This window comes from Gracilinanus agilis, chromosome 4 (assembly GCF_016433145.1).
Source record: "Gracilinanus agilis isolate LMUSP501 chromosome 4, AgileGrace, whole genome shotgun sequence".
In the NCBI taxonomy this organism is placed as follows: domain Eukaryota; kingdom Metazoa; phylum Chordata; class Mammalia; order Didelphimorphia; family Didelphidae; genus Gracilinanus; species Gracilinanus agilis.
The window spans coordinates 407,546,806-407,572,501 of NC_058133.1; the positions used below are offsets into that span (position 1 = coordinate 407,546,806).

At 37.3% G+C, this 25,696-nt stretch overlaps 1 protein-coding gene across 1 annotated transcript in view; it reads left to right on the top strand.

The window, feature by feature from the left end:
* Positions 1 to 1,560: 1,560 nt before the first annotated feature.
* The window catches only part of ADGB (androglobin), a 330,120-nt gene continuing 305,984 nt past the window's right edge, over positions 1,561 to 25,696 (top strand). The window contains exon 1 of the mRNA XM_044675455.1: positions 1,561 to 1,656. Coding sequence (XP_044531390.1) covers positions 1,583 to 1,656 — 74 coding nt within the window. The 5' untranslated portion in view covers positions 1,561 to 1,582. The remainder of the gene's footprint in view (positions 1,657 to 25,696) is intronic.

Consider the following 25,696-nt stretch of genomic DNA (forward strand, 5'->3'; position numbering starts at 1 on the left):
GCCTTCCAAACTGGGGCTCTCAAAGGCTAAGGTGTGATAGGATGGTGTGATAACAAAGAAATACAAAGCTCAAAAAGAGCTTTTGTGATAGGTTGGTGTGATAACAAAGAAATACAATAAATGCCCATAAGCTCAAAAAGAGCTTTTGGAAGAGCTTTAAAAAGAGCTCAAAAACAAAGTGAGAGAGGCTAAGGAAAAATTAGAATAAAAAATATAAGCAATGCAAGAAAATCAAGAAAATTAAGAAAGTGTGTGGAATTATGAAAAGCCATCTAAACATTTTTTGTGTGTAAGTTGGCAGAGTTAGAGTTAGGATACACATAGGTTCACCCTCAGATCTTACATGTAACACTGTAAGCAATTTAATCTTTCATCTGTAAACAGAACTTTATCTCGTGTCTGTAGCCCTGCCATCTATAAACTAAGCCCTAAACAACTCCTCTTTCAAAGTAATTTTGGGAACAAATAAAATACTTGCTGTAAAGTCCTGTGGGGGAAAAACAAACAAACAAGCAAACTTTATAGGGAGCTTTATAGGGGGCAGCTAATGTCTCAGTGGAGACTTAAAAAAAAAAAAAAAAGGCTTGGGGGAGGACCTTGGTTCAAATGTGATTTCAGATTCTTTTTATCTGTGTGACCCTGGGCAAGTCACTTCCACTCAGCTGCCCTGGAACTGATACTTGTAATTAATTCTAAGGCAGAAGGTAAGGGTTTTAGAAAAAAACAAATGCTGTGTAAAGTGATCTTTTACTACCATAGTGAAATTGGGTTTTGGACAAAGGTTTGGGAGATTCTAAGATGGACTGATCTGTATCAGAGAGATTAGGAGAGTAGGCCAGTTACCAAAAAAACACAACAGAACTTTAATAGCAAAAAAATCAGGAGGGAGAAAGAAAGCAGCAAGACGGGAAAATGATGACGGCTCTGTGCCTATTCCCGTTTAAGACAGAAGCACACAGACAGACAGAAAGTTCCTAATAAATGCGGACGGATTGACTATTGATTGGATGGCTCTAACTTGAAGAAAGCACAGGCTGAACATTCTGTGTGGGAGAGGAAAAGGATTTCAGGCTAAGGCCAGAGAGAGAGGTTGAAAGCCGTCCTGGAAGGTCCAAAGGTGGCAGGTAGAGGTCCCTCTAACACCACCAGAAAGAGCTCACCCCAGGCCTTTGCCTCCTCTCCCTTCCCTCCGATCCCTGCTCCCGGGCTCCCCCTGCTGCCGAGAATTCTCCCGCCCAATCTACAACCAGCCCTAGCGACTTCCTTTTTACACCTTTTCCCCTTTCCAGTCAGAAACTCCACTTCCTCGCTGAACTCGAACTCTTAGGATCTGAGGATGGGTGCGGGCCCTTCTCCGAGTAGGGGGCGCTCCCCGCCCCTAGCAGGCCACCCCACCCCATTTCTCGGGTCCGCCCCTTCCCCCAAGGCCCCTCCCTGGGCTCCGAACGCGTCTGGGATTGGTTGCTGCTTGGGGAGCCTCAGCTCCTAGCAACTCCTCAGATGCGGAGGACGCAAACCGCGTTCGCTCAGGACCGCACGAAGGGAGTCGAACTCCGGGCGCTCGCCCCTCTCTGCTAGCACCATGACTTCTAAACAAGGCAAGAAGAAAGAGCTTCACCGCATCAATTCTGTGCATGGGTTCGAGAAGTCAAAAGAGTAAGAGAGCGCGTCCTCCCCCTTCTTCGCCCTGCTTGCTTATCCGTCCCCTCCTCCCTCTTATCAACCTTATCCCTGTGGTAGGGGGTGGGGATAAGCGCAGGGGCGAGGCAGCCCACCTGCGCACCCCGATTTCTCATAGGACCCTCGATGTGGAGACCTTTCATCCCTTCTTCCCTCGCTTTTCACTTGAGGAGACTGGCTCCGAGAGGTCGCGGGAATGATCAAAGTCACACAGAGGCAGAGCCGGGGCCCCTCCCTCCAAATCCACACTTGCTTTCTAGCCTCTCCTATTCCCCCACGTCCCGAATTTCCTCCCCATTTATGTTTTCCTTTCCCTCCCCCAAACTTCTTTACCTCAGCAGCCATCCCTTTTCTCTTCCCCATCTCCTCCCCTCCTCCCCCTTCCCCCAGAGCCTGAGTTAAGCCTCCCTGAGTTTCTTGAGAGACGCACCTACTGCGTGGTGTGTACATAATTTTCGTCTTCAATTTATCTTAATTTTCCTTGTTAATCAGCTGAGACCGGGGCAGCTGGGTCGTTCAGTGGAGCCCTGGGTTCAAATGCGGCATCAAACATGACCTAGCTATGTGACCCTGGGCAAGTCTCTTACCACCCCTTGCCTAGCCCTTACTGCTCTTTCTCGCTTGGCAACCAATACTTTGATTCTAAGAGGGAAGGCGATGGCTTAAAACAAAAATCAGCAGAGGTGGTGACCTCAGTCAGGGAGACTTTAGTTCTAAAGTGGTCTCTGAGCTGTCTCACCTTGGGCAAGTCACTCAGCTTTTTACAACTTAATCTGGTAGCATTCCCCAATCATCTCTTTACCTATCCTCATCCCAGTCCCTTTCTGAACCATCAGCCCAAATTGACCCCTTTAGAAAATATTTTAAAAATTAAAAAATTAAAAAATATAAGGTGTGACTAATTCCATAACAAAAATTCTTGTTTAAATGACAAAATAGATAGAAAGTCACTTGAAATTAGGTTAAAAGTTGTATAAGGTTAAGATGTTAAATACCTTAATGTTAAATAATGCTGTTAGTATTTTTTTTTTCAAAAAAGACATTCAAACTAGCTTATTTTTTGGACCACTGAGATCTGGGTCTTGTTTTGGGCACACAGTCTTGTTTCTCTTCAGAAATGGTGGGGACTGTTAGAATTTTGACCTAGCACAGGTATCTGGTACTTAGTGGGTGCTCAATTAAAAAAAAAAAAAAAAAAAAAAAACCTCCCACAACTTATTGAAGAGACTGGAATTGAGCAAAGACAGAAGTTTAAATATTGGGGATTGTTATATTCCTATCTTTTTTTTCATTTATGATGGTGCCACCTGAAATGTAGGTTCACACATGAGTGATATGTGATGGGGTGATTAATATTCTTTTTCTTTTAAAAAAAGAAAGATCTTTAAACAAGATCAGTCTATTCAGCATTCATGGTTGTCTGATCTCTGGGTTCCATACTATCTCTTGCATTTTTTCTGACTGAAGTAGCTCTTCAGTTTCATGAGGTTCTAATTTCAGTCTTCATCAGTTCATACATATTTCTTTGAGAATCTGGATTCCGACTTTGAGTATTCCAAAGTCTGATGAGGAAAAGCAAGTAGATTTGTTCTGTGACCAGTAGTTTCATAGGGAAGAATTTTAGTTTGCTTTGGGAGCCTCTTACCAATTAGAGCTTATCTTTGACCTTCTTTGGACTACTAAATAGACTGCTGGGCCAAATTTCAACTTTTCTTGAATAATTCCATATTGCTTTTAGAGAAGTTTGAACCATTAGTATGCCTGATTTCCCTAAGCTTTCCAACTTGTATTTTTTCTGTCTTTGATCATGTTTGTCAATTTGTTGAATGTGAAATGAAACCTTGGGCTTGTTTCAATTTGTACTTCTCATCACTAATTTGTAGCATTTTTTGGTATGATCACTTGGTGTCTGATAATTTAAATTTCTTTTGAAAACTGACTCTTCATACCTTTTTCTCCTCTTATCTATTGGAGAATTGCTCTTGGTCTTGCACATTTGTATCAATTCCCTATATAATTTGGAAATTATACTTTTATTAGATATATTTGATATGAATGTTTTTCCTCACCTTTCTCCTATTTTTGTTTAAATTATTGATTTTTGTTCATGTAAAAGCTTTAAAAACTTTATAAGATTGAAATTATTTTAACTTTTAAGACTTCCTTTGTCCTTTGCATTTGTTAATAACCTTAATTGGGAAACTTAGCTCCTTCCTTTTCCCCACTGATCATGATATGTGATTGGTTCCATTAGGTACTTATTATGGTATATCATATACAGATTCTGTTTTAAACTTGTTTTCCAGTTAGAAAAGCCTTTCCAGTTTTTTCCAGCAATTTCTATTGAATAGAGATTCTTTTCTACAGAAGTTGTATTCTAGGGTTTATTGAATACTAGTTTATCATGTATATTTTCCTTATGGTCTTACTTATATGTTCGGATCCAGTGGTCTATTTTTCTAATTTTTTTAATAAAGTACCAAATCCTTTTGATGAATACTACTTTGTTGAAAAATTTAAAATTTCATAATGATACATGCTTGCATATCTATATTATTTCCATTAAAATTCTTGACTTTTTTGTTCCACATTAATTTTGTTACTATTTTGTCATTTTCTATAGTTTTATAAAATAGTTATTTGGTACTTTAAGTCATATTGCATTAAATCTATAGAATCTTTTTAGATAGTAGCATCATTTTCATTCTCTTGGTATTGCCCAGCCATGACCAATGAATCTGTTCCAAAATTTTAAAGCCTTCCATTATACAGATAAGAATGTTTTGTAGTTGTGTTTATATGAATCTTATATAGGTCTCAGAAGGTTAATTCCCTAGCATTTTTTATTCTGAAAGGGGTTTTTCTTTCTATCTCTTTCTCTTGGATTGTGTTAGCAATTACATTTGTAGAAATATATGTAAACTAATGATTTTTGTAGTTATCTTTTGTATCCTGCTTTGTTGTAAATGTACCAATTCGTTTTCTAACGCATTCTTGCCATTCTTTAAAGAAACTACCTTGTCTTTTAGAAATAGACATAATTTTATTTCTTCTTTCCCCGTGCTTATTCCTTACATTTCTTATTCTTATTGCTATAGCTAACATTTCTAGAACTATATCAAATAATGAGGGAGATAGTGAACATTCTTGTTTTATTTCAATCTCCCTGGGAAAGATTTAGATGTTTTCTCATTATGCATAATGCATGCTGTTAGTTTTTTATTCTTCAAAACTTATGCCTGAAGCTTGAGTTTTGGAAGTCTGGAGGAATTAGTTTTTTTCCTCTTTTTCTAATAGGAATACTGTGAATAAAACTTATTACCATTGGGAGCCTATGAGCTAAGACAACAAGCAGAAAATCTGTGATTCTGCCATGTAGGGCTGTTATAGATTTTGAATATAAAACTGAATATGGAAAGTCTAGTTTTGAAATGCATTGAATTGAAAATTAACTGTTTAAATAAAATAAACTGTTCAAACCACTATTAAGTCATATATATATATATATATATACATATATATATATATAATTATTTTGATTTAAAAAAAGACCTGTGATTCCAACTTTGTGAGTAACTGTTTCACCAGAATTTTGGTTATGACATCTCCAAGAAGTAGCCTTGTGCCATAAAAGGTGCACTGTACTCCTAGTCAGGAGGCAGAGGTTGAAGTCCCAACTAAGTGTTTCAAAGGTACCTTGGCTTTGGAATGCAGATTGAATCAGGCTGTGTGAGGAAAAAAAAAAAGGTGAAGGGAGTAAAGGCTTTTAGTGGCTGCCTTTTGAAAAGCAGGCTGAAGCAGCTGAAGGTTGTTTGTGAAAGAACCTGGGGGAGGGAGCTGTGGATACAAGACTGCCAGCCTAGCCTCTGGTACATAAATTACTTCCTAAATCACTACTCTACAGTTTTAACCATTTTAAAAGTACAAATTTATTCAAGTAGTTGTTTTTCCTCTGTGTTTCTCCTCCCATAGTTCTTCCTCTGAATGTGGCTAGTCTGCTTTCTCATAAGACCCTCAACCTTGCTTTGGATTCTTGCATTGCTGCTAGTAGAGAAGTCTGTTATGTTTGATTGTACCATAGTGTATCAGTCTCTGTGTACAATGTTCTCCTGGTTCTGTTCCTTTCACTCTGCCTCAGTTCCTGGAGGTCATTCCAATTCACATGGAATTCCTCCAGTTCATTATTCCTTTGAGCACAATAGTATTCCATCACCAGCATATACCACAATTTGTTCAGCCATACCCCAATTGACAGGCATATCCTCGTTTTCCAGTTTTTTTGCCACCACAAAGAGCATGGCTAAAATTATTTTTGTACATGTCTCTTTCCCTATGATCTCTTTGGGGTATAAACTAAGCAGTGCTATGGCTGGATCAAAAGGAAGATAATCTTTTAAAGCCGTTTGGGCACAGTTCCATAAACACATGGGCTGATGGGAATATTATTGGGAATGTAGACACTAAATGATAACTATTTCAACTATCATGTAAAACCCGGTGGAATTGTGCATCAGCTAAGGGTTTTTAGGGGGAGAGGGAAAGAACATGAAACATGTAACTATGGGAAAATATTAAAAAATATATTAAAAAAACAAAAAAATAATGGTTGCTGAATATTCAAGGGCAAATTAGGTACAAAGAGACCCTTTGAGTTTACTCAGATTATTTACTTTCTTGCCTTTGGCAAAACTAATTTAACTCTACTGTATAAATGTTTCTGCTTTTCTTAAAACTCTCTGGGAATAGATTTTGGTAAGGATTACCTGTGAATAAAGAATTAATAGGAAAGTTCTTTATAAAATACTCTGGACAACTAAAAAAAAAAGGTACAAATTTAAAAGGCTTATACTAAAAGACACAGATTGTTTCTGTTTCACTCAGGCCAAAATAAGAGGCTTTTGTGTTAAGGATGGGGATGGGGGCAGGCCTGTTCTGCAGGGGATGCTGTCTCAAAGGGACTAACCTTAGTAACTTTTACTGGGGTCCTAAGGGTATTGATTTTGGAGATATTACTATTGCTAGCTAACTATTACCTTGAGAATAACACATTAATTCCTCATTCCACACATCAAGATCTCATGTAACCAGGCCTGGCTTTTTATCCACTGGGCCACCTAGCTAGCTGCCTCTCTTATATGGTTTTTTATCCTCTTAGCATCTATCCTAGTATCTTATACTTTTTCATTAAATATTTATTAAATAGTGGAGATTTGAAATTGTCAATTTTAGGTTTAAAAAAATATCATCTAGCATGTAGGTTTAGTTTGAAATACCAGAAATGCTTAAAAGGAATAAAAAATGCTGTGCTAAAATACCAGTTGTTGCAAAACTCTTGAAAGGAATATCTGCCACATATTATATAATTGATTTTGAAATTATGATGTTTGCATACTAACTTAACCTGTGGCAAGTAAGAGAGAATGGAAACAATTTATCACATAAAAGAAACCATCTGAATCCTTGTGATCTGTGCTACAGATCCCAGTTATCTTGATGGTGTAAGAGGGAGAATTTTAGGTATTTTATAAATATATATTTAAAATCTGGTCGCCAGGAATCAACAATTCAGATTGATTCCATAATTAAAATAGACCCAAGTCAGCATACAGTTTAAGGTAGTTTATTTACAATTAGGAAGGTAAAAGGTAGGTAAATAAAAAGAGGGAGAGACCTGGACAGAGAGAGAGGCTTAAAAGACTAATTAAACTAGGTTAAAAGCCACAAGACTTTAGAAATCAGAGAGGCTATAAGCCTACTTAAGGCAGAGTTTGGAAACGCCAAGGTAGGCCAAGGAAGTCAGCCTAACTTACCCACGTGACAATTCGGAGTAGAAGCATTCTGAGGTCTCAGCCGAGCACCTTCAGCCCCAAGTCCAAAGCCGGAACTCCTGAACTCACAAACTTCTGAACTCCCGAACTCCCTCTACCAGGTTGTAACCCACGTATTTAAAGAGATAGCATCTCCCGTCATTTCCTGTGGGCCACCTCTAATTCAAGTGGACCAATGGCTGCTTCTACACTGATTTTGGACTGCTCAAAGGGCAGTCGCTTGTTCTTGATTTGATACTTATTGTCACCTGTGATCAACTATCTCCACTCCCCTTTTGAGGGAGGTGGGGATGATATAATCTAGATGCCTAGGGTAAGTAGTTTTTTGACTATGAATGGGTTAGAGTTAATTTCATTTACACAATGGAATGTACATGAATCCAGAGAATTTGACAAATACTGAAAAGAAAAGAGAAGTGTGAGTAGAGAAAGAATTGTCTTTGGTATCAGGAAGATTTTGGTTCAAGATCTTCTTTGACATGTACATGGCTGACCCTGGGGCTCCATCATTTAACTTCTCACAGTTTAGGTTACAAAAATTAAGAAAGATGTCTAACACTACCTATTTAAAAGAGTTTAATCACAGTAATAAATAATAGATTTAGTTTATTAGACCTCAAGGATAAGTCTTAGAAGTTATTAAGGAGCATGGCGGGGTAATTATTTAATACTTAAAGGATGGATTTGTGATCTTATCAATATGTGTATACCTTTTATTGATGCATCTAAGTGACTGAAGTCTTCTTATACATTTGATTCTTGGCTTCTATATCCCTATACTGAATGTCATTGTTGGAAGGAACCTTGAAAATCGCCTGGATCAGCTTTACTTGAACAAGAATCCTTTTTATCCAATTAAGTGAATTTTTATCCTTTGTTTAAAGACTTTTACTGTTGATGAACAAAATAATAAATACCATGAACCTGGATATATTATTGATGGGCTTCATTTAGTACTTTTTAAAAATTAGATTAGGATCACTTTGGTTAAGATTTCTAAGGAATTTCAGAGGTAATCTAGTCCAACTTTTAGTTGTTCTAGACTATTTACCACAATGTATCTCAAACCAGGTATCTAGTCTTGCTTGAAAACCACTAATGAGGGCAACCCATGCCATTTTTTGGATGTTTTATTTTTTCCTCAATTTCATGTATATTTTTTAAAATTAAAAATATTGAGGATAGAGAATTGAGAGGACTTCCGGTTAAGATGGCGGTAGAATAAGGAGCAGCTGCTTGATCTCTCCTAAACGAAGCATACAGGACTCCTCTAGGGGACATAAAAACAAATCCAGACGAATGAAGGGACCCCACAACAGGGTGCAGCATTGAAGGTATGTGGAATTGGGGCATTTACATGCTATAAAGGGGTGAAACAGCTCTCACTAAAACGCGAGAGGAAGAAGCCCCTCCAACACCCCCCACACCATGTACAGCTCCAAGGCCAGCACACAAGAGTGAAAGCAGGTTTGGGGCACCCATTAAATCACTGGCAGCTCCAGGGATTGTTCCTGAGAGCAGCAAGACTTAGGACCCCAAGAGGCTAAAGAATGCGCAAGGACTTTCCTGAGCGCTGACACGGGTGAAGGCATTGCCCTAGGCGCAGACTAGGATCTCGAGCGCAGGCTTGGACCTCTAGTGGGGACCCTGTGCAGATGGGAGCACGGCTGTGGAAGCAGCCCCTGAGATTGCTGAAGGAGCCTCAGGCAGAGGGGCAGACCTGGGACAACCAGGAGGCTCGACCCTGAGAACAACAAGACCTGAGACCTTGGGAGCTTAGACAGCACAGACAGACGCTGAGTGTGAGGATAAAGCACAGAAGGTACAGGTCTAACAATGGCAAGCCAAAATCAGCAACCCCAGAAGAGAAAGATTATCAAGAAGAACTCTGTAACAGTAGACAACTTTTACACAGAGAAAATCCAGACAACAGAGGAGAACAAACAAGTAATCATATCCAAACATTCCCAAAATAATGAAAACTGGTCACAAGCTATTGAAGAGTTCAAATCTGAGATGATGAGAAAGATGGAAGAGATCTGGCAAGAAAATAACAGTTTAAAAGGCAGAATTTCACAATTGGAAAGTGAGGCAAGTCAACTGAAGACCAGAAATGACCAGATTGTAAACAAAAACCAATCCCTAAAGGCTAGAATTGAGCAATTAGAAGCCAATGATCTCTCAAGACAGCAAGAACAAATAAAACAAAATCAAAAGACTGATAAAATAGAAGGAAACATGAAATATCTCAATGAGAAAGTGACAGTCCAAGAAAACCGGTCTAGAAGAGACAATTTGAGAATCATTGGTATTCCTGAAAAGGCAGAAATTAATAGAAACTTGGACTCCATACTAAAATAAATTATTCAGCAAAATTGCCCTGAAGTTGTACAAGAGGGCAATATAGACATTGAAAGGATCCATAGATCACTCTCTACACTAGACCCAGAAAAGACAACCCCCAGGAATATAATAGCCAAATTCAAGAGCTTCCAAGTAAAAGAAAAAATCTTACAAGAAGCCGGAGACAATTCAAATATCAAGGAGCACCAATCACTATCACACAGGATCTGGCAGCCTCCACGCTAAAAGACTGTAAGGCTTAGAATATGATATTCAGAAAGGCAAGAGAGCTGGGCCTTCAACCACGAATCAACTACCCATCAAAATTGACTATAGACTTCTAGGGGAAAGTATGGGCATTCAACAAAATTGAAGATTTCCAAGTATTTGCACAAAAGAGACCAGGACTAAATGGAAAGTTTGATATCCAACCACAAAAATCAAGAGAAACATGAAAAGGTAAATAAGAAACAGAGGGGAAAGAAAGAAAACTCATAATTTTTAATTTGACTCTTTAAGGGCTTCAATAAGATCTAATCTGTATTTCAATGTGAAGATATGCTATGTATAATTCTCTGTAGTGAACTCTATTCACTATTATAATATTCACTATTATAGCAATCAGAAGAATAATTCATAGGGAAAAGATGGAATACTACTAAATGGTCTAAGATTACATGGAGGGTGGGAAAGAGGAGGGTGAATAGTAGAGGACACCAAGAGAAACTTGAGTGAATAAGAAAAATAGGATATTACACACAAAGAGGGCATGGGAAGGGGAGGGGACAAATACTATTATAAGAATGAGAGGAGGAGAGCATTAGGAGGCAATATTAAATCTTACTCTCAGTGTAATCAATCCAGAGAGGGAAGAGTAACTATATTATCCATTGGGATATAAATCTCTATCTAATCCTACTGAGAAAGTCAGAAGGGATAAACCAAGGGGAACAGGGGCGTGGGGAGGTCAAAAAAGGGAGGGGAAAAGAAAGGGGAGGGAATTCATTAGGCCTTTAAAAATAAAAAGAGGGGAATAATAAGGGAGGGGGTAGAAAGGGAAGTTAATCAAGGGAGGGGATAAAGGATACTGGCTTAATAGCAAACCACTGGTTTACAAGGAAATAGGTTAAGAAGAAGGGGTAAGAATAGGGGAGAATATAAAAATGCCAGCGAATGCACAGCTGATAATTATAACTCTGAATGTGAATGGGATGAACTCACTCATAAAACTGAAGCAAATAGCAGAGTGGATTAGAAACCAAAATCCTACCATATGTTGTCTACAAGAAACACAGATGAGGCGGGTATACATAAACAAGTTTAAGGTTAAGGGCTTGAGCAAAATCTTTTGGGCATCAAATGAGAAAAAGAAGTCAGGAGTGGCTATTATGATTTCTGACAAAGCCAAAGTAAAAATAGATATGATCAAAAAAGACAGGGAAGGTCATTACATCCTGATTAAAGGCAGTATAAACAATGAGGAAATAACACTGCTCAATATGTACGCAGGAAGTGGCATAGCATCCAAATTCATAAAGGAGAAACTGGCAGAGCTCAAGAAGGAAATAGATAGTAAAACCAAAATATTGGGAGATCTAAATAGACTTCTTTCAGATCTAGATAAATCAAACAAAAAATAAATAAGAAAGAGGTAAGAGAGGTGAATGAAGTCCTAGAAAAATTAGATTTAATTGATATGTGGAGAAAAATAAATAGGGACAAAAAGGAATATACCTTCTTTTCTGCTAAAAAAAACATTCACAAAGATTGACCATGTAATAGGGCATAGAAACATTGCAAACAAATGCAAAAGAACAGAAATAATAAATGTAACCTTCTCAGATCATAATGCAATAAAAATAATAATTAGTAAGGGCACCTGGACAGGCAAATCAAAAACCAATTGGAAATTAAACAATATGATTCTCCAAAACCAATTCGTCAAAGAAGAAATCATAGAAACAATCAATTTCATTGAAGAGAATAACAATGATGAGACATCCTACCAAACTCTGTGGGATGCAGCCAAGGCAGTACTCAGGGGGAAATTTATATCCTTGAGTGCATATATTAACAAATTAAGGAGGGCAGAGATTAATGAATTGGGTATGCAACTCAAAAAACTAGAAAGCGAGCAAATTAAAAATCCCCAGATGAAAACTAAATTAGAAATACTAAAAATCAAGGGAGAAATTAATAAAATTGAAAGCAAAAGAACTATTAAATTAATAAATAAGACTAGAAGCTGGTATTTTTAAAAAAACAGATAAAATAGACAAAGTACTGTTCAATCTATTAAAAAAAGGAAAGAAGAAAACCAAATTGACAGTATGAAAGATGAAAAGGGAGACCTCACCCCTAATGAAGGGGAAATTAAGGCAATCATTAAAAACTATTTTCCCCAATTATATGGCAATAAATATTACAATTTAGGAGATATGGATGAATATTTACAAAAATATAAATTGTCTAGATTAAGAGCAGAAGAAATAGAATACTTGAATAATCCAGTATCAGAAAAAGAAATTGAAGAAGCCATCAAGGAACTCCCTAAGAAAAAATCACCAGGACCTGATGGATTCACAAGTGAATTCTATCAGACATTCAAAGGGCAACTAATCCCAATACTTTACAAACTATTTGATATGATAAACAAAGAAGGAGTCCTACCAAATTCCTTTTATGACACAAATATGGTACTGATTCCAAAGCTAGGTAGATCAAAAACAGAGAAAGAAAACTATAGACCAATCTCACTAATGAATATAGATGCAAAAATCTTAAATAGAATACAAGCAAAAAGATTCCAACAAGTGATCAAGAGGGTTATCCATCATGATCAAGTGGGATTTATACCAGGAATGCAAGGATGGTTCAACATTAGGAAAACCATCCACATAATTGACCATATCAACAGTCTAACAAACAAAAATCACATGATTATCTCAATAGATGCTGAAAAAGCCTTTGACAAAATACAGCATCCATTCCTATTGAAAACACTGAAAAGTATAGGAATAGAAGGACCTTTCCTAAAAATAATAAACAGTATATACCTAAAACCATCAACAAGCATCATATGCATTGGGGATAAATTAGAGGCCTTCCAAATTAGATCAGGAGTGAAACAAGGATGCCCATTATCACCTCTATTATTCAACATAGTACTAGAAACACTAGCATTAGCAATTAGAGAAGAAAAAGAAATTGAAGGTATCAGAATAGGCAATGAGGAGACTAAGCTATCTCTCTTTGCAGATGATATGATGGTCTACTTAAAAATCCTAGAGAATCAACTAAGAAGCTTGTAGAAATAATCAACAACTTTAGGAAAGTTGCAGGATACAAAATAAATGCACATAAATCATCAGCATTTCTATATATTTCCAACACATTAGAGCAGCAAGAGTTAGAAAGAGAAACACCATTTAAAATCACCCTAGACAATATAAAATATTTGAGACTCTATCTACCAAAACAAACACAGCAATTGTACAAAAACAACTACAAAACACTTTCCAAACAAATAAAACTGGATCTCAACAATTGGAAAGCCATTAATTGTTCATGGGTAGGACGAGCTAACATAATAAAAATGAACATTCTACCCAAATTAATTTACCTATTTAGCGCCATACCTATTAAACTACCAAAAACTTTTTTACTGAATTAGGAAAAACTATAATAAATTTCATTTGGAATAACAAAAGTTCAAGAATATCAAGGGAAATAATGAAAAAAAATGTGAAGGAAAGGGGCCTAGCAGTACCAGATATTAAACTATACTCTAAAGCAGCAGTCATCAAAACGGTATGGTACTGGCTAAGAGACAGAAGGGAGGATCAGTGGAATAGACTTGGGGTTAATGATATCAGCAAGACAGTGTATGATAAACCCAAAGAGCCCAACTTTTGGAACATGAATCCACTATTTGAGAAAAACTGCTGGGAAATTTGGAAAACAATATAGGAGAGATTAGGTTTAGATCAACATCTCACACCCTACACCAAGACAAATTCAGAATGGATGAATGACTTGAAAATAAAGTGGGAAACTATAAATAAGTTAAGTGAACACAAAATAGTATGCCTGACAGATCTCTGGGAAAGGAAAGATTTTAAAACCAAGCAAGAGTTAGAGAAAATTACAAAATGTAAATTAAATAGTTTTGATTATATTAAGCTTAAAAGCTTTTATACAAACAAAGACAATGTAGTCAAAATCAGAAGGGAAACAACAAATTGGGAAAAAATCTTTATAACAAAAAACTCTGACAGGGGTCTAATTACTCAAATATTCAAGGAGTTAAATCAATTATATAAAAAATCAAGCCATTCCCCAATTGAAAAATGGGCAAGAGACATGAATAGGCAATTTTCAGGTAAAGAAATCAAAAGTATCATTAAGCACATGAGAAAGTGTTCTAAATCTCTAATAATTAGAGAAATGCAAATCAAAACAACTCTGAGGTATCACCTCACACCTAGCAGATTGGATAAAATGAAAGAAGGGGAGAGTAATGAATGCTGGAGGGGATGTGGCAAAATTGGGACATTAATGCATTGCTAGTGGAGTTGTGAACTGATCGAACCATTCTGGCTGGCAATTTGGAGCTATGCTCAAAGGGCTATAAAAGAATGCCTGCCCTTTGATCCAGCCATACCATTGTTGGGTTTGTACCCCAAAGAGATCATAAATAAACAGACTTGTATGAAAATATTTATAGCTGTGCTTTTTGTGGTGGCAAAGAACTGGAAAAGGAGGGTATGTCCTTCAATTAGGGAATGGCATTGTAGTATATGCTGGTGATAGAATACTACTGTGCTCAAAGGAATAATAAACTGGAGGAATTCCATGTGAATTGGAAAGACTTCCAGGATCTGATGCAGAGTGAAAGGAGCAGAGCCAGAAGAACACAGTACACAGAGACTGATATACTATGGTAAAATCAAATGTAATGGAATTCTGTACCAGCAGAAAGCAATGACACAGGACAATTCTGAGGGATTTATGGTAAAGAACACTACCCACATTCAGAGGAAGAACGCAGGAGAGGAAACATATAAGAATAACAACTGCTAGAACACATGTGTTGAGGCGGACATGACTGGGAATGTAGACTCGAAACTACCACAGCAATGCAACTATCAACCGTTTGGAAATAGGTCTTGATCAATGACACATGTTAAAACCAGTGGAAATATGCATCAGCCATGGGTGGGGGGATAGTGGGGGGCTAAAGGGGAAAGTAGGAGCATGAATCATGTAACCATGTTAAAAATGAATATTAATAAATGTTTAAAATGTTGAGGATAAATGACTTAAATATAAAGAATGAAATCATAAATAAATTAGGTGAACATAAAATAGTATACCTGTCAGATCTATGGAAAAGGAAAAAAGCAAGAGATAGAGAACATTACAAGATGCAAAATGAATACTTTTGATTATCTTAAATTAAAAATTTTTATACAGAAAAACCCAATACAACCAAAACTAGAAGAGAAGCAATAAACTGGAAAAAAATTCTCTGACAAAGCTCTATTTTCCAAAATATATAACGAGGAGGCAACTGGGTAGCTCAGTGGATTGAGAGCCAGGCCTAGAGACAGGAGGTCCTAAATTCAAATCCGGCCTCAGACACTTCCCAGCTGTGTGACCCTGGGCAAGTCACTTGACCCCATTGCCTACCCTTGCCAATCTTCCACCTATAAGTCAATACACAGAAGTTGAGGGTTTAAAATTTAAAAAAAAATATGTGTGTGTGTGTATGTGTGTGTGTGTGTGTGTGTGTGTGTATAACAAGAACTAAGTCAAATTTACAAGAAACTGTAATGGTTAGAATGGGTGATCACCAAAATTTGTAATTAATCCTTAAGTCACAAGACTGTTAATAGCTAGATTTATTAGTAAGAAAAGAAATGAGAGAAATATAGAGAGGAGGTAAAGAATTTTCTAGCCTAGTAATCCAGAACCTAACAACTCAGTGTCTGTCTCAGCCTCAGAAAATAATTCCCCCAGCTTCTTGCTGGGTCTCATCTTATAAATTCTTACTACACCCAGTAGCTCTCTTATATCACTCCCCAGGAACCAATCACAATTCATCAATTAGCCTGGCACTACTCAGGGTGGTAGTGCCTGTGGGATCAATTCCTTGGTTGCTGATTGACCCAAATTCAAAACAAATGGAAGGGAAGTCTAAATCTCTGATTGATCAAATAAAAATACAAATTCCCTTCTCACAAAACCAAGCTATTCCCCAAATGACAAGTGGTCAAGGCAGTTTTCAGATGAAGAAATCAAAACTATTAATAATCACATGAAAAAGTGTTCTAAATCCTTCCTGATTAGAGAAATGCAAATCAAAACAATTGAGTTATCACCTTATACCTAGCAGACTGGCCAATATGACAGTAAAGGAAAATAATAAATGTTCAAGGGGAAGTAGCAAAATTGGGACACTGATGCATTGCTGGTGGAGTTATGAATTGATATAACCATTCTGGAAGGCAATTTAGAATTATGCCCAAAGTACTTTAAAAGATTGTATGCTCTTTGATCTAGCTATACCATTACTGGGTTTGTACCCCAAAGAGATAAAAAATGGCCATACAAAAATTTTTATAGGTATGCTTTTGGCAAAAAATGGAAAAATAAGGGAATGTCTATCAGTTGGGGAATGGCTGAACAAATTGTGGTATATGATGGTGGTGGAATACTGTTGTGCTATAAGGAATGATTAACTGCTTGATTTCTATATGAATTGGAAAGACTTCAATGAACTGATAACAGAGGGAACTGAGCAGAACCAGGAGAACATTATGCGTAATAACTGAAGCATTGTGGGATAGTACAATGTAATAGACCCTGCTACTAAAAGCAATGCAATGATCAAGAATTATACTGTGGAACTTATGAAAAAGAATGCTATCCACATCTAGAGAAAGAAATGTGGTAGTAGAACCACGGAAGAAAAACATGATTATCATTTGGTTATATGAGTATACATGATTTAGGTTTTGGTTTTAAGAGATTACTCCATTACAAATATGAGTAATATAGAGAAGGGTTTTGAGTAATAAGAAATGTATAACCAGTGGAATTGCTTGTCAGCTCTGGGAGGAGATAGGGAAGAGAGAATAAGGGAGGGAGAGAACATGAATCCTGTAACCATGGAAAAATATTCTAAAAAAAAGTGAAAAAAATTAAAATTAAAAAAAAAAGAATTTGAAAAGTCAGCTTGTGAAGCTCTGGGGACTCTTTTGACCATTCCTTTGGGCTTGTGGAAGAAGCCTTCTCTCAGCCTTCCAGGTGGCAATTATCTATGTAGCCATTTCTGACAAGTGTCAGTGTTTCATGGACCTCTTGGGCTCTACTCTGGGACCTGATCTTACTTTAAGTTAGGTTGGAAACCTTCTTTTTCTTTTTCTTTCTCTTTACTAATAAATATTTATAAATTTAGTGTAAAATCTCCAAGAATATTTTTATTCATAATAGTAGGTTGGTAAGATAGAACCTTAATGCTGTTTGTCTTGATTTTAAAAAACAAGAAAAAGGGAGAGTATATTCCATAAAAAAGTGAACATCCTAGTGAAGAACCACCAGAGTGTCATGCTTCAGAATTTGCAATTGCAAGAACATAATCACTCTTCATCAATCCTCTCCGAAGCAATCTCTATACAAATCCATAATTCTTTTCTTGTGTAGTCACCTATCAAGAAGCCATGAGCTTCAAGCTTTGTCCCCAAGACTTGGTCCTTGGAGCAAGCCCACCAAAGTTAGCAATGTGTTTAGATTTATCTCTTGGGTCATCCCAATAACCCCATGTGTTCTAGTCTTAAGTTATTTTCCTTATGCTGTATGGCACCTGAAAATCAGAAAATAAGTGCATGTTCCTTGCTTCACATTTCATTTCATTTTTCTGTCCTTAAGTTGGACTGTTAAGATTGTGAGGAACAGGTCCTGACAAGATGGTGGACTCCTCTCATAAGTCCATATAATAGAGTAAGAAGAAAAGAAAATTGAGTTAAGTTTCCTATTCCTGGCTAAGCTCCTTTTCTCCACATCCATGTTAGCAGGACATGATGAAGAACACATGATAGGTTAGCTGCCTCCTAACAGGATAGCAGTTGAAGTTGCTTTACTTTAATATGAATAATTGGGGTAGTAAAGCTGGCTCTTCTGACTAGATCAGTGGTTCCCAAATGTTTTTGGCCTACCACCCCCTTTCCAGAAAAAATATTACTTAGCCCCCTGGAAATTAATTTTTTTTTTAAATTTTAATAGCAATTAATAGGAAAGATAAATGCAACTGTGGCCATCACCGCTCCCCTGGATCACTGCAGCACCCACCAGGGGGTGGTAGTGAACATTTGGGAATCACTGGACTAGATAATAATTCTCTAGAAATCAACCAGTGGTGAATGAGGGGAGGAACTCATTCATGTTAATAAAAGAGACCCTGTGGGCTCCCATTCCATGTACTTGCTTGCTGACTGTAACACCTATAAAACTGACTTGTGAATACTCCTTTCCTTGAGAATGAAATAAAAGAGTTTTTGCCATATTTAAAAAAATATTGAGTCCTCAATTCTCTTTTTCCCTCTCTCCCTTCTCCTTTCACTGAGATGGCAAGCAATCTGATATAGAAGTAATGTGTTCAATCATGTAAACATTTTCCCATATTAATCCTTTTGTGAAAGAAAACTCATACAAAAAGAAAATGAAGAGTTGGAAGCTTTGCATGATGCTGTTTTGGCATTGCCATCTGAGTTTTTATTAACCTCTCCTGTCACCATAGTAACATTCTATGAGAAGGTTCTTGACCATATTCTGTACTTTTAACTTTATGTTAGAATTGGGCTCTATCCCTGAGGTTGAGAAGCTTGCTCCAAGCTTTAGGGCTTTTTCTACTGTTTTCAGAGATAGCTCTGGGGATCTGTAGCTTTTCCATGCTTACAAAGTTGTATGCTCTAAGGAGAGTTGTTCTACTGGTCACTGTTCTGGTCTGTACTCAAGAAAGGACCTTGTTTCCTTGTAGCCACTAGTGCTAGTACTCCTCCTGGCCTCCCAACTGTGGCCAGGACCTGTGATGTCCTGCAGCCACAATTGATAGTGTTCCCCTCTGTCTTGGATTGAAACCAAGGTTCCTACTCCCTTGTGGCTGGGAGTGCTATGTCTTCTTTTGGCTCTGGGAATGTAACCCTGAATTGCATCTGAGCAACGCAACAGTGTTCTGAACCTATCACCTACCAAGGGTCCCCTGTAATCTACTTTTGCTTAGTTGTCTAAATCTCTACCATCAGTGGTCTTGAGAGTTCCAGAATTTACTACAGTTGCCAGTATAGCCACCTCCAATTTTTTTTTTTTACTTACTAAGGTGCAGTGTGCTCTGTGCAGTCTGCTGTTTTTTTTAGGCCCACCTGCCAGTGAAACAGACATTTCCTGATGACTTCCCAAGTTATCTTGTGATGGAAAATTGTTTTACTCAACCTTTTGTTGGTTCTGTTGCTGCAGAATTCAATTGAGGCATTATTTTAGAGCAGATTAGAAGGGAATTTGGGAAAACACTCAGCTGAGTACAGTGATTCCTCACCTATCGTGGAAGTTACGGTTCCAGAGACCCCTGGGATAGATGAAAATCTGCAAAGTAGCTGTGTTGTATTTATTTTATTATTTGTAGATATTTTAAGGCTTTATGAACCCATTCCACTCTCCTATAACTCTTTTCCATACTCTTATTAACCTATAGTCACTTAGCCAGTGAACTCCCAAGATACAAAACACAGTGCTTTGTTGGTTGCCTTTTATTCCAGCAGCCAGTGGTGTGCCACGATAAGTGTAACTCTGTATTACAGAATTAGATATAGCGAGGGACGACTGTATTTCTTTATTTAGTCATCGTGGCTTTACTATCTTTAATGAGTTTTAAAAACATGTAAATGGAAATATAACAAAAAATAAGCTGAATCCAGAGTAGCTGAACAACCAATAATGGTCTCAGAGAAAAGATAATGAAACATTTCCCTATCCTCATACAAGAAAAGGACACAAATACTAGAGCCAACATACACACACACACACACACACACACACACACACACACATTGTAAAAGTGAAATTTGGGGAATGCCATTCTAAAAGTGTATATATTTCTATGGACAAGGGAAATGTATCAAAACTACATTTCCCGTGATCCAACATGGTCCAACTGGTTTCCGTTTCCGACGTCTTGACGCAGGGGAGAGCTTAAATCTCCTGGGTTAGGAGGGAGTGCTCTCTTTGGCGAGTAGGCGCTTCTGGAGGCAGCAGTTTTGAATGCTTACAAGCGTGTGGTCTAATGATTTTATCTATCAGCATGGCTTTAATTAAAATACTAATATATATATATATCACAGCCTTTATCATTTTTCATACTTATCATTTGGCGAACCAGAAGGTCGAAATTCGAACTCTAAATCTTCCAGATAGCCTAACTATAGCCATGCCTGCTTTTTGGCCATCTGGCTCAGCTCTTTTGAGCACTTTTTTAAAAAAGGAAAGTGACTTTCCTTGCCATGCTTTTGCTAAAAGCAAGAGCACGTTTTTGCCTCCAGTGGGACTCAGCTGGCCAGTCCAGCCCAAGCCACCTTGGGAGGGAGGTCAGGCCAGCCGATTCGGGCTTTTGGCTTTAAACTAAAATCCCGGAGCCCAGCCAGACTGTCTCTGCCACTGATCTCCATTCTTGACTCGCTGATGCTGCTGATGCTGCCATTGTTCCACTCCAGAACCTGAGATTTCTGGGAAGGAACCCAGTCCTGACTTGCCGAGATCTCGACCTCCAGAGACTGCTTCAGTTCCTGCCGCTAACGATTTGGGTATATTCCCCTTCCTCTCTACTTTCTTATAGGAGACATTCTAGCCTTCCACGTGTTTCTCTAAAGACCTAATTTAGCCACCCACACAAGCTCTACAGGTGGGATTTTCTACAATGACCCGACACCATGTGGACCTAGTATTTACCCTTAATGGGGCCGAATGGCCTATTCAGACTTGCTTGTGATTAAAAACTGAACTCAGGGGAAGAACTTTGAACTTTTAGAAAAAAAACCCTTAAACTCAGCAGAACTCAATCAAAAGAACCTTAAATTGGAACCAGGGGTGAACTTTTAAAACCTCGGAACTGAATGAGCTTTATTTCTGTTTTAAAGAGACTGTATCTTACTGTATTTTGTTAATTACTTTTGTAAATTAATCTTGCTTATTTAGTTGATTTTCCTGTTGCGCTGAATCATTTTAAGTTAATGTAGTTTGTGGCTGCTAGATTAATTCTGTTTGTGATTTTATTGTAACTCCCAAATAATGAGAAAAATCTATTAGAACTGGTAAGAGGTTTTGACCAGCTTGTTGACCTGATACTATTGGATTTATAGAGCACATGTCTTTTAAAATTTATTCTGTCTTGGTAATTGCATAGAACCTTGAAAGTTTCCCTTGCTTTGAATATTACCTTGTAATTTTACAAGAGATCTTTTTAACTTTTACTTTAAATCCTTAAGAATTGTTGTCTTAAAGGATGAAGCTTTTATATATTTTATTATAAGAGATATTATTGCCTTAAATGGGTAGAAGCATTTCCTATCCAGGATTTTTTTAAATACAGAGAGTCAAGGAGCTCCTGTATACTCTTATCCAGAAGGTTTCCTTTTTAAATATCACATTTTTCTATGGAAGCAATAACAGCATTTGCCAAGGGTTAAAAGTTGTAACAAGTATATAATTTTAAACATCATTATTTATTGTTTTAAAATGTGCTATTGGAAAAATGGTACTCTATTTGAATGTGCATTGTGAATCTGCTATTTTGTAAAACCCACTTTCTCTCACAGAAAGTCTCATTTTTGGGTTACATAACCCTTCTAATTCTAAGCTATATATATATTTTTGATTTTTAAAACATTTTTTAATGAGAGAAATTGATTTTTCCTTTTTATCATCTTGTACTGGAAGTACATATATAATCATTATTTATCCTTTTTCTAATTCTACAGCAAATACCTGAGCCTATAGGACTGTGATTTAAATGCCTCTCTGATTCCAGAAGGGAATATGAAAGCCATTAATAGTGCTAAAGAAAGCACATGGTCAGAGACTTGACTGACTAAGATCTGCAAAATAGCAGTTCTATGCCAATACTTTAGGGCGTGGAAATTGGGTTTTGAGTCCTGGAGTCCCGGTCTTTTCTAAAACTTTAGAGGACGTGGGTCCCCTCGACTTAGATTCCTAGAAAGCACCTAAGATTGGTTATTTTATTTGGCTCACTTCCCTAAAAAGCTGATGATAAGTCAGATCAGAGAGAGACATTTTCCTTAGGTCCTGGCCTGAATGGGTAATTGCACACTGCTGAATTCACTTTAATTAGACCTTCATTCAAAGGTCTAAGTTTATTTTCCCTAGATTTTTGCACATTTTACATTTCACAAGTTAATTTTTTCTTTTTTCTTGAATTTTATTCTTTTTGTTTTGCCAATTGACTTCATATAACCCCCAGGACTCAGCCACTCATCCTTAGCTGACCTGAGGTACTTTTTTTTAGAAAAAAGGTGTGTTTAAGATTTACCTCACGGGGATATCTGTTAAGTTTTTTAAAATTCGATAATGTAAAAATATATGTATATTTAATTAACTCTTTTAGGAGTAATTTCACGGGGAATTATATAAAATCTTAGAAGAAAATGTATGTTTTGTAATCTATAATGTAAAGTTTAAATTCTTTTGAGAATAATTTCAGAATAAGGATCTTGCCATCTCCCCAAAATCCAGACGACGAACTTGTTTGGTGAGGACACATGAAGATGTCTGAAAAGCCTTCACTGTACCATGAAGACCAAACTTTGAACTTTGGGGTGCAGTTGATTGAACTATGGGGAGTTGAAATTGAGTTGTATGTATTGTTTTAAATTGTACACTGTTGTGCCAGTGGGGGACAGCCCCCAAATTGGTTTTTTGTCAATGCGTCTAATTTTAACCATTTGTTCCTCTATTTCTTTTATCCCCAATTTCCTGAAAAATTTAGAAGCTGTTATTTTTACAGGTCCAGGGAAGAAAAAAGGACTAACCTTTTTTTTTTGCCGGACCTCACGGGGAATTGTAAAAGTGAAATTTGGGGAATGCCATTCTAAAAGTGTATATATTTCTATGGACAAGGGAAATGTATCAAAACTACATTTCCCGTGATCCAACATGGTCCAACTGGTTTCCGTTTCCGACGTCTTGACGCAGGGGAGAGCTTAAATCTCCTGGGTTAGGAGGGAGTGCTCTCTTTGGCGAGTAGGCGCTTCTGGAGGCGGCAGTTTTAATGCTTACAAGTGTGTGGTCTAATGATTTTATCTATCAGCATGGCTTTAATTAAAATACTAATATATATATTTATCACAGCCTTTATCATTTTTCATATTTATCAACACACCCACACACAGTCTCTCACACACACACATAGAAACATATATATGTATGTAATAAGAAGTCATTATAGTATTAGGAGCTTTTAAATATATCCTTTGTTAAGAGAGGATTTTAATGATGAATTCTTATCCCTAAAACTTGAATCTATACTTTTGTCAAATATAAGGTTACATTAATCTTTTACTACTGTTTGTTGTATTGATGTAGACAAAAACCTATATTCTTAGGGAACCAGGAAGCTTGCAGGCTTCCTCAAGGAGCCTTGAAGGCTCAAACTCAGTTCAATTTATGACAGTAGGAAATGTCTCCACTGGTATCTTTGGAATGTACCCTATCCTGCAAAAACGCTAATAGCACAAACATCTGAGTCCGTAAATTATTGCTTGCTTGTGTCTGCCAAACCCTATAAGGAGATATACATATATGACTTTGTTTAAATCTACCAATCTCTTCCTTTGGTGTGTGTGCCAAAGGTAGATTTACTGTCCATCTATACTTGTATAAAATCTGTACCTACTCTTTGTTTAGCATGATCCTTACTTAGGAGAGGCCCTGGCCAGTAACATAAAGGTTCTAATAATTCAAACCTCTGGGTGTCTGGATGTTGTTCCATTTCATTTGGAGGCCCCAGCGAGATAGTCCAGCAGGGGCCTGGAAAGGGCTGTTAGTATGTGTGAGTGTGTGTATGTGTGTGTGGGGGTACAGGGAGAGGAGTGGACTCTGGGGACCGCATTTTACATTTTTCCAGCTGAGTGAATAAACCCCAATTTTACTGGGACAGCCTATTACCAAACCGGGACCCCATAAAGGAGCTTCAGGTCTGGTTTGATTCTGTGACCCCCTTCAGGGGTGTGAGTTGAATGCGGACCAGGGGAGTACACAGTTCCTATTGTCCACGAGGATGTAGGTCGGAAACCCTGGGAATGAGTGGAGCCCTTTCTGAAGATTTTCCCTAGCTCTCGTGATGGAAATCTCAGACAAAATTCTAATCAATTTTGGAACCATCTGTTCTGGTAAGTCTAGTCTGTTCTGTTCTGATAATTCTGGATCCAGGGGAGGCTTTTGGATTGCCAGACATGCTCTTAATTCCACAGCCAGTTGCTGGAAGAGACGTCTTCCTGGACTGCTGGGAAACCCTCAGGTTCAAATGTATGAGTGTGTGACATGTGTGTGTCTTGTGGATTTCTGTTGAGTCTTTGTTTTGTCTCTGCGTGGCTAGCCATAATGGGTCAGTCCTCATCATCATGTTCTCTGACCCTATGAGTATGCATGTATCCTTAAGAATTTTCAGGTTTTCAAAAAGGCAGCTGCAGATTAAAAGAGGAAGAAGTTAGGGAGGAAGAGGCAAAAAGAGTTTAAGATGCAGTTTCACAAAGAGGAATTTCTTTCATAACTTCTGTTCCCCTCTCTCTCCACCTACATTCTAAACATTCCAAACTCCATGAGCAGGCTTCCAAGCAAAAGAAAGAAAATCTGAGTAGGAAGGGGGAGGGGATTTAAAAGTTCTTTCCTTAAGGAACCCAGTCATTCTTATGATGAACAGCTTATAAATAGTACATATTGTTAGAAAGAAAAGAGGATGCCAAAAAGAGAGACAGTTTAGATCAATCAGTCTATGTAGGACACAGAGAAAGTTAGGGACAGAACAAGAAATTCCAGGAAGTCAGCTCAGCCAATTGTGAGACTTCAATGCTGCCCATAGCATTTAGCCCAGTAAGCACCTTAAAGGGACAGTACCTTGTAATTTATTTTAATGAATTTTTTTCACTGCAAATATTTCTTTTTAAGAATGGATCCTAAAACACTGCTTTTTTTTCTTTCAAAGTGTGCTTGTTATAATGTCTGGTTTTTTTTGTTTATTGTTGTCTTTGTCACAGTTTCGTCTCTATGCTTTCTTAAATTGGACACTCACAAAAAAATGGAGAATTGAAAGGTTGAACTTCCCACGTTCAAAAAAAATCCTCAATAGAGGACGAAAGCAGAAATATGTTCAATGATATTTCCTCTTTCTTCCTTTGGATAGGCTCCTAAAGGAGTAAAAAAGAAAATTCAGAGCAGAAAAGGGAGATTTTTACTCCACAATTGTTTCAATTTTCACTTAGGATTTAATTTTAAAGATTGATATATGTGACTTTGGAGGATTGCTAATGATTTTGATATGATGCAATGTAATTTCATTTATGGCAGTAATGGTTTGTTAGTTAAATGTGAAAAGTTAGCCAGATTTTATTGAGTACAAAACTCATGGTTAGAGATTTGTTTGCTAGACTTTGCAATGCATAATTGTTTCAGTGAATTTGAGAGTTCTTTGAATATGATTAATGGCCAACCTGACACAGAGAGGGAATGTTTATTCTATAAAAGCAAAATTGTACTGGCTACTTTTATACAGAATATCTATA